Genomic DNA, 14,494 nt, shown 5'->3' with positions numbered 1-14,494 from the left:
TTCGATCGGCGATTCCTTTTTGATAAGAGAATTTAATCTCTTTTGCGCGGGATGGGACTAAGTGCGATCTTTATCTAGGAACGAGTGGGGGATTAATAAAAAGGTTACTTGATTTTAATTAACAAAGTTTAGATTTATTCATTCTAAAATTAATGCTAAGTATACATGATAATAAAAAAAAATAATAAAAATATAATGCTGATTGTGTTCTTAGTATGTGCGTGTGTGTATGTGTTTAATTCGCGGGTGTTACATTAATACGGAGGGCATCAGTCAGAATGACGAGGAAAAGTTCTATCGTTAACATTTAGGTTCTAACTGGTTAATACAATATAAAAATATATTTGATTTAAAAAAAAAGATCAAAATCAATATGTATAAGTAAATAACCGTATATGTTAATAATAGTCGGAAGTATAAAATTGGTCGCTCGTGTTAGGTTAAAACTTAGGTTGTAGTTTGTAAACTTAGGTGTATAGTTAGGTTAAAACTTTCTAAGATTTATTGCCGGAACGGGTTGATGATTTAAAAGAATAAGACATTCTTCGGAAAGTTTTGATTTAAATAAGAAAAGACAAAAAGAAGGAAAATAAAAATTATTCAATTAAACTTACTTTTTTAAATAGTAATTCAAAGAGGTGGTGAATTGGTACGGTGTTTCGCTCTGTGTCTCATGTCGGCAGCCTGATGTTCGATTCGTGGTTGGCCTGGAGATGATGCCAAGTAAGGACACTGGTGGCACAAGTGCCTAACTCGCGAATTACGGTGCAAAAGCACAGAGTAAGACTGCATGAAATTGAAGACGGGAAAAAAGTGATGTGTCAATGTCTCTTCAAATCCCCTTTTTATAATTCTCTTTTCGGGGTATATTCTAATTTCTAAGAGTGGGAATCTTCCAAGACTTCAACGAATTAAAAATTGTGCCAGTGCCCCTATTAGGCGGGGTGTTTCTCCTACTTATCGAATTTTTACCCGTGGTGATCGTCGATTGGTAATCGATATCAGTTCAAGTCTCTTGAGCATTAGATTTCCCTTGCGCACGTGATCTGATTAGAAAAAGTCTTACTTCCTTATGATTATTTTTATCGATATTAATGTAGCTGTCGTTACTGAATATGTCGTCACAGAAGTTTCATCATTATTGATTTAGTTACGTTTGTCAGATATTTTCTTAGAAGGAATTTTATTATCTTTTCGATATCAATTTATTCTTCTGCTGGAAAATTCTATTTCGAGGGTATCTACTGATTTTTTATTTACTTTTAGGTGACCGGCGCGGTTTCGTCACCGGTCTCTCGCGTCTTTCCCACGGTTGCTCGTAGATATTGATATTGACAAGTGACTAAATGTTTAAAGAAATGCATGGCGCAAGATGCTCTATTTACCGAACGACTCATTTTTATCACCGATCGATTATCGTTGCCGCAACGTTGCGAAAGGAATCGTGGAATCGCCAGGACGTAACACTAGAAAATAAACATAAAAGAAATTTTTATTATATATTCGGATTAAAAAAAAACATATGCAAGAAACGTTAACAATACAGCAACGAAGATTATGTTTACCAGTGTATATAACCAACGATAGATTGCAAAAATATGATTGATACAAAAGTCAGATATTACTCGTCGTATCGATCAAGTAGCACTATTATTAATAGTGACTGTGAAGTATACATATGTATATATATATATGTGTGTGTGTATGTATGTATATATGTATATATACATATTTACACCGATGTTATGCTAAGAAAAAAGTGCAAAAAAGTATAAGCATTATATATAAAAATAAAGTAATCTAATTTGCTTTATTTTAGAAATATCTGGGAATTTAAAATTAGTTAAATAAAATTAGTTAATTAAAATTATATAAAGCAATGAGTAAAAAATAAATTAAACAAAGTAATTTATTTTATATTATTTTATTTACAATTATATTTATAATTATAAAAATTAAAATAATGTGTGTTGTGTGTTGTGCGTGCGTGCGTGCAAATGAAACCGCACTATCGTTATGCATTTATATAAACATAATTAGACAAAGTTGTAAATAATTATATATATAACCACATTTATGTGTGAAAAAATAAATATAAATATTTTACAATTTTGTTTACAAGAGTATAAATAATATAAAATAAATTACTTTGTTTAATTTATTATTTACTCATTGCTTTATATAATTTTAATTAACTAATTTTATTTAATTAATTTTAAATTCCCAGATATTTCCAAAATAAAGCAAATTAGATTACTTTATTTTTATATTACATGAATTGTACATTTATATTATTGTAAATAAAAATTAAAAAATATTTATATTTATTTTTTTACAGCGTGTGCGTGTGCGTGTGTGTGTATGTATATGTTAATTATATACATAATTATATTTTTATATATTTTGTAACAATTTACAAAAAATAGTAAAAAATAATATATAAAAATCAGCGATTATTATCTTTCCTTTCAGTTAATTTTAGATGAAGAAAATCTTTCTGGTATAAAAATATTTTTCGTATAAAATATCAAATTGTGCAACATTGCATATTGAAAGTTACACGTGTTAAAAGATTGCAGAAACAAGAACAATAACAATATGCTACGGTTTTCATTTAATATTCTCAGCTAATATTTGCCTAATAATATGTTGCATGATAGAAGATGATATGACTGCGAGAAACGCGCTCTGTTCCATTGATTCGATTACGTACGAAGTGAATGAGACCTTATCGTCTCGAAAAGAATTTTTTCTCTTGTTTTTAATAAGAACCATTATACAAGCAAAATCACCGGTCTATTTAAGATCATAGAGCCTTTTCTTTATAGATCCCAGTATCTTCGCACGCAAAAATCTCGTCACGTGTTCAATTACGCACGCAGGGGATAGATAAGTGTTATATGTTTTTCGAAGGATAAACATCTCTCGCGAGCACTCAATCGTCAACAATAATTATCCGTCGACAATCTGACGAGTACGAATGGGAAAAACGGATGCATAAAGTGCATAGAGAGTTACGAACGTAACTGTGTCGCATTTTGTTCTGTGATTCGTACCTTAAATTCTCGTGAATTCTCAATAAATCTTGCAACGATAGATCTTCAACGATCGACGATGTGATTGACAGCGATTCTCGCAAAGTCTACTCTGCGCGAAGCAACAATATTTTTACGAAAAATCTCGTGATTTTATTTCTTCGTCCCGCTGAATATAAAAAGGTGAAATTTACATTAATTCTTATACACTTTATATTTTAGTTTAATATTAAAATGTTACGAAGATTTAACAAATTATAAATTTAATTGTTATATGTGATCATAGGAGTCCTTTCAATGCAACTCGCGAATTATCTTGCGAGTGCGTCTGCGAGCAACATCGATGAAACTGCCCTCATGTCTAAAAAAATGCATGTACGATGGAACGATTTCGATAAGCAACAAATGGCGAATAAAACAAACAGTAAGATGATATACATGTCTTCATTTGACATCGTTTTTGGATAAAATTTCAAATTTATTTAATGCTTAAATATTTATGTTTATATATTTATATTGTCTATATTTTGTTTTCTCTCATTCTTCTTCTATAATTAAAATCATTTTAAGTTAAAATGAATATTTTAATATGAAAAAAATATGTAAAAGAGAAACAAAATATCAAGATATAAAAGTTATACCCTAAATATTTTCTCAATAAAATAATCATCTTTATCAAATAAATGGTTTCACCGATCTTTTTTCATTGCCTTCATTAAAATTGGTGAAGTCATACCAATTATTTCATGTGGCATTTAAATATATCTAAATATTTCTGGAATATTATATTTAATCAATTATATTTATGAAAAATAAAACAAAATCAGTATTTACAAAACTGATGAATGTTGCACGATTATATAGGAATTTATAGAAATTGCAAAACTGATTCACAAAATTTTAACAATCATGTCACGTAAAGAAATTTGCTGTATTTTATTTGTTACATGTGTTATAATCGTGAGTGTGGGCGATTTAAATCGATAATCTGAAATAAATGTATATAGATAAAGCTTCAAATGTGGACGAATACGACGTGGCAAATCCCGACGTGACGAGTAAGTCGGTAAACAGCGATTTATACCAAGCGGTGTTTCCGATCTATCACATCAGCAAACTGTCCGGCGTATTTCCAACGAGATTTGTCCGACACGTATCTGGCAGGTATCAAGGTCGATTGAGCACCATCGATAGCGTTTACAGGTGACAATGAACAATCATTCTTCGCGACTACATGTAGATAATGATCAAATTATTCGAGATTAAAAAGAAAAGAAGTACATATTTGACAATTACATTAGATCTCATTAAGCATGTAATATAATAGCAATATTATAGCAATATTACAATATAAAGCTATAGCATGCATATTGCTGGAATATAATAAAAATATCACAGTAATATTAAAATGTCCGCCAAAATGAATCGCAATAAATGATAACATCTCACAATTGTATTATTGTAATATTTATGTAATATTTGTAATATTTATGTAATATGTATATAATATTGCAAGGAATTAGATAATTTTTAAATATTTTTATATTACAAATATATTGCAATTGTGTTATTATACAATATAATTCCTCGAGAATTATCATGACATAAAACATATTATATTAATACGATAAAGAGATTATCTTGTTGAAACTTTCATTGTTAATATATCATTTTACAACAAACATATATTGCAATGATGCTGTTCTAATAATTCTTTATTATTATATTATTTTATTATTATATTGTAATATTATTATTCATTAGTATAATCATTATTATAATTACAATATATCTGCAATCTATTTGTAATAGAACGATATTAATAACGAAGACATTTCAACAAAAAAAGTAATTTTTATTATATATTTTTATTATATATTTATTAACATAATATTTTTAATAATAAAATTGGTGGAATTATGAAATAAAAATAAGACAACTACAATATATTTTTAATATAATAATATTATTATTTGTTTTTATATCAGCATAATAAATTAATTTTAATAATTTGTTTCATAAAATTTAATTATATACACGTACAGGGGAAAGTAGGATAAAACCGAGTAGGCGGGTCAAACCGGGTACCTCTGTTTCTTCGTAACAAATGCTGTCTTTAGCTAACTCGTGTTATTAGTTGTAGATTGATGCCATTATTATTTTGAGATGAACCGTGCCTATATATAAACGACATTTCTTTTTTTGAGAGAAGTTCAAAATTTTCAGGCCAAAAAACATCGATATCGGGACAACAATTGAGTCGATATAGACTTTTTCTACACAGAGCATCTGCTTCTGTAAATGCAGCATTGTATTCTGTACATATTAGAGTATATCGCATTAGTTTTGATTATTACTTTGTACGCCGGAATATATAATCGCCGTGTTTGTTATTCTCTTCGTGTTGGGGCAAAACGGGTACCTACACATCTCATGTAATAAAAAGAAAAAGAAAACTGTTATTTTGACTTTGTCCCCCTATAAAAAGCGGTTGGAAACGAAAATAACCATTCAGAAAAAAACCACCAAAAAAGCTTTTTGAGACCCTAAAGTTAAAAAATTAAATAAGAAAATCCTGCAGCAATGTAGAACAAAAGAATATCTTTGTTTGTGATTTTTGGCAATAGAATACATCTGTGTATTGTATTTTGATTAAAATAAATCTAGATTTTGTAATTGCACAGTGTTTTATATATTTCCAAATGGGTACCGGTTTTACCCTAGGGCAAAATCGGATATTTTAACATCTCCAAAAAATCTTGTTGTTTTTGATAATCAAATATTTTTTTTAGTAGCTGACCTTATTTTCTCATAGTTTAAGATCTACTAAAGACTACTAACAGCAAAATTTTTTTTGCTCTCTGATTTTTTGTAGAAAGACAAACCCAAAAAAGGAACCCGGTTTTACTCTACTTTGCCCTATATGTATGATGATTTTGTAATGTTACGAATATATTTTTCATTAATATTATTCAAATTTGCACAGTGATATATACGTTAATGTAATAAAAAATATATTTGTAATATTACAATATACATAATATATTACCTCTGAAATATTTTATTTATACTCCAATACCACATATATCACATCTCATGTAGCAAGGTGACTTCAAATGACATCTTAATGATGTTTCTATAATATTAATAAGATATCATTGAAATGTCATTTTCGTGATACTTTGCTTTTTGGAATGTGATATATTGCAACAATATAACTATAATATTTTAATGTTATTTATAAACGTGTAATATGTCAACAATATTTTTGTAATATTATGCTATAATATGTATATATAGGGTGTCCCATTTTAAAAGTTCCACTCATAACTTTTCAGGATCAATGTTTGAAGGAAAACGACTCCAATAAAAGTTGTAGGGAACAAAGGGGGCTACCTAATAGTGACCTTGGATTTTACATTAAAGGTCATTTTTGAGGTCATTTGAAGGTCAACTTCTATTTTTTAAATAGGAACCCCTATTTTTCATTACACATTCTTATAGCTTACCTCGAGAGCTTTCCAAAACACTACAATAAAGTATTTTTTCATTAAGTACTTTTTGAGTTATTTTTATCTTAATCTGACATATTTTGATATAAAAAATTAAATATCTTGTAAAATATTTAGTTTTCGATAATCTTACCGTAATACTTTTATGTACAGAATAATCAATTAGATAAATCAATTAGTATAAAAAATAATTGTTTTTAAGAAAATTATTTACAATGTATTTTTTTAAACAATTATTTGTTTTTCTTTGCACTAATTGATTTGTCTCATTATTCTGTACATAAAAGTATTACGGTAAGATTATCGAAAACTAAATGTTTTACAAGATATTTAATTTTTATATCAAAATATATCAGATTAAAATATAAAATAACTCATAAAGTACTTAATGAAAAAATACTTTATTATAATGTTTTGGAAAATTCTCGAGGTAAACTATAAGAATATGTAATAAAAAATAGGGTTTACCATTTAAAAAATGGAAGTTGACCTTCAAATGACCTCGAAAATGACCTTTAATGTCAAATCCAAGGTCACTATTAAATAGCTCCCTTTGTTCCCTGCAACTTTTATCGGAGTCGGTTTCCTTTAAACGTTGATCCTGAAAAGTTATGAGGATGAAACTTTTAAAATGGGACACCCTGTATAATGTTTCCAGTATTATTGTAATATTGCTGCAATATTTCTGTTAACATATTACGTATGAGATACTAGGATGAATCTCAAAAAGTAAGGATCCTTGTTTTATTATAATTTTCAGCTACTACTTATGCATAAATTGGACTTATTGTATTAAAATATAAGTTATAATGACAATTTTTCGATATAGTCTCCGAGAAGATTGATATATTTATATTTTCTTGGCACAAATTTTTACTCTTTCAGAAAAAAATCCCTCTCTTAGGACGCTATTCTATACATGGTTACCAATAGTTATAGGCTCTATAAATGTCGTTGCACATATTTTTTGATATGTCAAAAAATATGCGCAATGACACTTATACAGAGTCTATAGCTCGGTAATCGTGTACAAAATAGCGACTTTAATGTTTAAACCATCCTTGGAAAACATTCTATACATTGCTGTATCAATTGAAGAAAAAGAGAGAGAGAGAGAGAGAGAGAGAGAGAGAGAGAGAGAGAGAGGAAGAGAGAGAAACGGAGAGAGAGAGAAATGGTCTTCTTTCAATATTTTTCTTCAACAGCTCAAAAAAATAAAAATTGGAAAGAACCAAGTCCGGGGTGTATGGGGGATGTTCTATAATATCCTAATTAAATAATTACAGAAATTCCTAAGTTTAATATATAAAGTGAAATCCGGCATTATCGTGAGGAAAATTTGCAAAAAGCTTGGGCTCCTCTAAATAGAAGCCTCTTTCTTTGTCTTGCTTCCTTGATGCATTACTACAGAATGCTACAGCATTACTACAGAATACTATTCACAAATGATTTAAATATTAAAAGCGGGTTTTTACCGAGAGAGAATCTTCAAACTCGTGCCAAGATGGGACATAAAAACATCAATTTTCTCGAAGAAACTATTGGAAAATAGTTATTAACTTCTATTTTAATACAATAAGTCCAATACATACATAAATAAAAGTACATTGTAAATAGAAGTCATAATGAAATAGAGAGAATCTTACTTTTTGAGCCACCCTAATATAAAAAAGATATAAGAGAACTTAAAGAATGTTAGATTAATTTTAATACATAAATAAACAAAATATAAAATTGAAATAACGTATTGCAGTTTGTGCCTATTGGCGTGCCTGATAGGCGCCGAGATTTGGGGTTTTTGGCGCGATCTCAGACATGGATGGGAAAACAGCACTCGGCTTAAGTCGCAGAATGCGGTAATTGTCACCACAAGCGATGTATTGGGTGTGATGAGTCTCACGGCTGCCTCCATCATCGGTTCAATTCTGTACTGGCAACAGATACAGACCGTCATGGATAAACTGGTTGATGTAAGTCTTATCTAATTGCCTTTATCATATTATCACATTCGAAATTATCGATTTATTCGACTCAAGTGCGACGAGAAGCTGGGAATCATATCACCGAAAAAGCTGCAGCGGTATACCATTTTGCTAACGTTGTGCAGCCTTTCCTATTCCATCATTCTCTCATGTCTCGATATCTACATATGGAACTATGAGGTGAAGTTAAATAAAAAGCTGGACGATAAGGGTCCGCTCAATTACCTTCCTCTGTACTTTATGTACGTAGTCATCATTATGATGGAGGTCCAGTATGCCATCATCGTATACAACGTAGGCCAGCGGTTCTTCAGGGTCAACAAGAGCCTCGAGAACATCCTCAAAACTGGCAAAATTACAAATCAATTCAGGAAGGATCTTGGATTAGGTGCATTCTTGTAATAGTTATTAGTCATTTTTTGCCCAATCTTTAAATTAATTAAGTAAGAAAACTGCCAGATAAGAGCCAAGCCACAGGTACCGATGCGCGAATTTATTAAAAAATTGTATTAACTAATGTACGTTTCGGACTGTTTTTTAATCCATCTTCAGCATGGATACTCAAACAGAACAGAAAATCACAATAATATCAAAATAAAATCATAATGACAAATCAAAAGTCATTATGATATCATTTTGATGTCATTTTGATATTATTATGATTTTCTATTCTGCTTGCGTATAAATACAGGGTGAAGACCCAGACAGCACAAAACATCCTCAGGATCATCTTGAATATGTCCAGGACGGTTCAGGACATTTGTAGGATGTTTTAAGATATTATTATAAATATATTTATAAAAATTTAATATGCATACATAATTATTTTTAGTTGTGTGGGCTATTTAATATAATTTAGAAATCTTAAGTATTATAATAAGTATTAATGTCCTATAAATGTCCAGCGGATAACCTCTGGATGTCCCTAGGATATATCTGCCCTGTCTATTATATTGGATGTCTTTTGGATTTCCAGAGGACATATACATGTGCAATTGTTAACATTAATTTCGTTTAATATTAATAATTGAATTTGATGCGCACATTTTCATATATTCACAATTATTATTTATTTAATATTTCATGAGAAATGTTACTGTTCGCAACATTCCAAAAACTTTACAAACAATAGTATTCAACCGCTAGTTCGTTCGTTTACCGCTATGCGACACGCGAACTCGTATTTGAGATTTGGTCATGAGAATTATATAAAGCTTGCAAAGAGCAACTGACAGGAAATTACAAATGTAATTATTTTCTATCAGTTCAATTTCTGATGCAATCCCAACATAGGGAATTCAGATATTGGATTGTTTAGAAAATATTACACAACTTAAATCCGGGAGCCAAACCTAAAATATTCATGTACAGCACGAAAGCCTCAAATATTAAAGAACGGTGAACTATTTTTAATATTAGATTTTTAATATTGGCAGTAAATAACAAAACATAATTTTAATTTATATTTAAATTTTAAAATTTGCTCCTTGAAACATACGAAAAATATCCCTATTATATCCTATAAAAATCCTTAGGATGTTCCACAGGATCTCCCTGGATTCTCCAGAGGTTAATATACGGCTATCATTTACTCTTCCTCAGGACATCCAGAGGAGATCTGAAGATTACAATGGGATATCCTGAGGATATCCTACATATATGTCCTGGATGCCCTTTGGATGTCCTAAGGACATCCTTGTGCTGTCTGGGGAGAAAGGATAAATATTTAGATTAACGTACCCATCTCTAATGATTTTGACCTTGATATATGTTCAAGGTCACTGTCCTGAGTAACATTCAAGAGATTTTAGCCGTCGCTCGTTGTTCGTTAAAAAGTTATTAATAAAAAAAGTTTGAGAAATATAGCAATTATTTTAAGTATTCAAATGTGGAAATAGTACATTTATAAACAAAGGAAAGTTATTTAAAGAAGTAAATCGTTGATATATTGAAGAGTCTTATTGTTAAAACAGAAAATAGTTGCTTCGGTCCAAAACGAAATTTCTAATTGTTCTGTTCCACATAGGTTTTCGACTTTCCACATGACGCAAGATCTATTCCATACCCCCCCCCCCGTCTTTTAGTTTGAAACAAGTCGAAAGTATATGCGTGGACGCAGTAGGTTCCGCCCCCCCCCCTCCCTACGAAAGGGCTCTACTTCCGGAAAATATAACCTAACCTAAACCTATTTCTAATTTAAAACTAAAATTTGGTTTGGGTTAGATTATATGTTCCGGAAGTTTAACCCCCCTACGGAGGAGGGGGGGGGGCGGAATCCACTGTACCCACGCATATACTTTACGTATATACTTTACACGAAGCAAAGTTCTACATGGGTTTCACTATCCTATCCACATAATAATGGAGTGAACCTAGTTTTGTGTTGTAAAGTATATGCGTGGATGCAATGGATTCCGCCCCCCCCCCTATGCTAGAGCTCCACTTCCGGAAGATATAACCTAACCCAAACCTATTTCTGATTTAAAATTAAAATTTATGTCATGTACACGATATCAGGGAATTACGTTCCATTCGTTAAATTTATTTTGTTAATAATTTTTTAATAAACAACGAGTGACGGCTAAAACCTCTTGGATATTACTTAGGACAGTGACCTTGACAACATATGTCAAGGTCAAAGTCATTGGAGGTGGATACGTTAATCTAAATATTTACCGGAAAAAGTATGAAAACCCTGAAAAATTTCAAAAAATATTATGTTTATACAGAATAATGAGACAAATAAATTAGTGTAAAAAAACAAATAATTGTTTTAAAAAATACATTATAAATAATTACATATTTTTTCTTGAAAACAATTATTTTTTTATATCAATTGATTTGTCTCATTATTCTGTACATAAAAGTATTACGGTAAGATTATTGAAAACTAAATATTTTACGAGATATTTTACTTTTTATATCAAGATAGGTCAGAGTAAGATATAACTTGAAAAATACTTAATGAAAAAATACTTATCATAGTGTTTTGAAAAGGTTTTGACAAGGACTACAAGAATATGTAATAAAAAATAGGGGTTTCCGTTTAAAAAATTCAAGGTGACTTTGTCCTGACCTTGGCGACGCCATCCAAACTCAAACTGAGAAAATAAAAAGATCTTTTTAAACCCTACAACTTTTATTCGAAACAATTTTCTGTAAAACTTATATTTTTCGAAATTTTTCAGGGTCTCCATACTTTTTCCTCATTCTGTATATAAAGAATAAATTGGAATTTTAAAACTTGACATACACAACATTTGCAGTTGCAATCAAAATTCAAATTAAAAAGAATAAAAGCTCATTGAAACCTATATTATTTTATATTGCATCATTATAAACCACTGACGATATACATGTTGCAATGGCGTTTGGATGCTGCCCACTTATTTGTACAGATTCTATTCGAATTTTAATGAGCCTTTATTCTGTAGAATTATATATTTTATTATGTCTTTTATACAGCGTAGAAAAAACATCAGAAAGCACAATAATGGCAATAAAAAAAAGAACAAAACGATAATAATTGAAAAATGAATAGTTGTACTGCAAGTAAGCGTTCATGCTTAAGTAAAAGTAACTAAAAAAAACTAGACAGATTGCACATACAATCTTAGAACATATATAAATGGAAGGGGAATAGCAGGCTGAAAAGTGTCGGAAGTGAGAAAGAAAATCATAATTGCCTTTCTCTTGTGAGTAACTATATATACAAGAATCGTGTTTGTAGATATACATATTTTGTGTATACACACATGTGACTTAATAATATAATATAATATAATATATAATATAATATAATATAAATGTAACCTTATTTTTCATTGGGCCAAACCGGTAAGTCGAGCATGCGCATTTTTGAGCAGTTACTCACAAGAAAGAAGCAACTATGATTTTCTTTCTCACTTTCTTCCGACACGTTTTTCTATCGGGAACAGAGGCATTCCCCTTCCAATGTTCTAAGTATACAATCCGCCAGACTCTTGGTTTTTCATTTAAGGCCCGTTTCTATCATACGATTATATTTCTATATATTATTTTTAATTTGAAATTTGATTGCAATTACAAATGTTATGTATGTCAATTTTTAAATTTCTAATTTAATCTTTATATATTTATATCCATGCTAAAGATGGATCAAAAAAGGGTCCAAGAAGTACATTTTTAATACACATTAAGGGGATCCAACAGTGACGAGCGAACTCCGACGGATTAGCGCCCTCATCTAAGCGTAACTAAAATTATCGATAATACCGACCGAAATTATCGATAATATCAATAATTTTAGTTCCGCTGTTACCGATAATATTTCTGCATGTTTTATGTATATTTGAAAGAGAATTGTGTTCAATATGATGAAATCGGACAACATCGTGTATTTCTACTGCTCTATTGTCTCGCACGCATATCTAAGCGTATCTAAGCGTATAGATAACAGTATAACATAGACACGTGTCTGCCTTTATTGCATATTTGAACACAATTGCACACATTACTTATATGGACTTATATATATATATATATATATATATATATATATATGTGCGTGTGTGTGTGCCTTTCCATATATCTTTCCAAGAGGAATAATATTTGGCCATGTGTGTGTGTGTATGTGCATGTATTGTTATATATATATATGTGTGCCTTTTATATATATATATATATATATATATATATATATATATATATATATATATATATATATACATACATACATACATACATACATACATACATACATACATACATACATACATACATACATACATACAATGGCACAATACATATATATGTATTATAATATATAATAACGGTTATATTGCTAATCTTACATAACTATTAAATCGCATCCGATTCAAAATATTGTAAAGCAACCAGCACACGTAAATTGCCTCTGGAATACTTTTTACAATAACCAGCACACGTAAATCGCCTCTGGAATATTTTTTACAATAACCAGCACACGTAAATCGCCTCTGGAATATTTTTTACAATAACCAGCACACGTAAATCGCCTCTGGGATATTTTTTACAATAACCAGCACACGTAAATTGCCTCTGGAATATTTTTTACAATAACCAGCACACGTAAATCGCCTCTGGAATATTTTTTACAATAACCAGCACACGTAAATCGCCTCTGGGATATATTTTTAACCAGAACGCTCATGCAAACCGCATCTGGTATGAAATATTTACAACCAATTCACGAAAAGATCGCTTCTGGGATCAAATATTTCGGCAATATTTAGAGCGCACATGCAAACCGCATCTAGTATGAAATATTTACAACCAGTTCACGAAAAGATCGCTTCTGGGATCAAATATTTCGGCAATATTTAGAGCGCACATGCAAACCGCATCTGATATGAAATATTTACAACCAGTTCACGAAAAGATCGCATATAGATAATATATAACACACATAGTATGCTCGGATCAGAAAGAGACGGACAGAGAAGAATGGGCAAAGAGAAAGAGGATATGAGTGTAAGTGAGCAAGTGTCTATACAAGTGCCAAAAGTAAGAAAAAAAAGGAAATAGTTGGATCTTTCTCCGTAGCAATACTTTATGCTCACTAATATTTAGCGACTGATGGGAATTATTAATCGATATATCGTTGTACAGCCAGTCCCTCGCTTACTCATTCCTATTCTCTCTCTCTCTCTCTCTCTCTCTCTTTCTTTTTTTTGCCCATGTCTGTCTATTTCTTTATAACAAAAATACTATATGAGTACTAAATACTATGTGCATCATATACATATAATGTGTATGTTCATGTATTGTAGTAATTCTAAATTCTATTTATAGATTAATTTTATGTTACAATTTTTTTATACAAAGGTCTTTATGTTGTTTTCTATTTAGGAATTACTTTAAAGATATAATCAAAAAATAAAAAAAGAAACTTAAAATATTACATTTTTATATAATATTACATTATCATACTTATATTTTTGTGTAA

The 14,494-nt window shown here is 30.1% G+C and overlaps 1 protein-coding gene across 1 annotated transcript in view; it reads left to right on the top strand.

The window, feature by feature from the left end:
* The first annotated feature begins 3,380 nt into the window (after positions 1-3,380).
* Positions 3,381-14,494, top strand: part of LOC138943028 (gustatory receptor for sugar taste 43a) — a 61,473-nt gene continuing 50,359 nt past the window's right edge. The window contains exons 1-4 of the mRNA XM_070313547.1: positions 3,381-3,459; positions 4,043-4,238; positions 8,301-8,517; positions 8,584-8,917. Coding sequence (XP_070169648.1) covers positions 3,393-3,459; positions 4,043-4,238; positions 8,301-8,517; positions 8,584-8,917 — 814 coding nt within the window. The 5' untranslated portion in view covers positions 3,381-3,392. The remainder of the gene's footprint in view (positions 3,460-4,042; positions 4,239-8,300; positions 8,518-8,583; positions 8,918-14,494) is intronic.

This window comes from Polyergus mexicanus, unplaced genomic scaffold, assembly GCF_030449975.1.
Source record: "Polyergus mexicanus isolate NDT 795.1 unplaced genomic scaffold, iyPolMexi1.0 SCAF_25, whole genome shotgun sequence".
Taxonomy (NCBI): domain Eukaryota; kingdom Metazoa; phylum Arthropoda; class Insecta; order Hymenoptera; family Formicidae; genus Polyergus; species Polyergus mexicanus.
The sequence above is the reverse complement of the archived record's forward strand: the minus strand, read 5'-3'. Positions and strand labels throughout refer to the sequence as shown.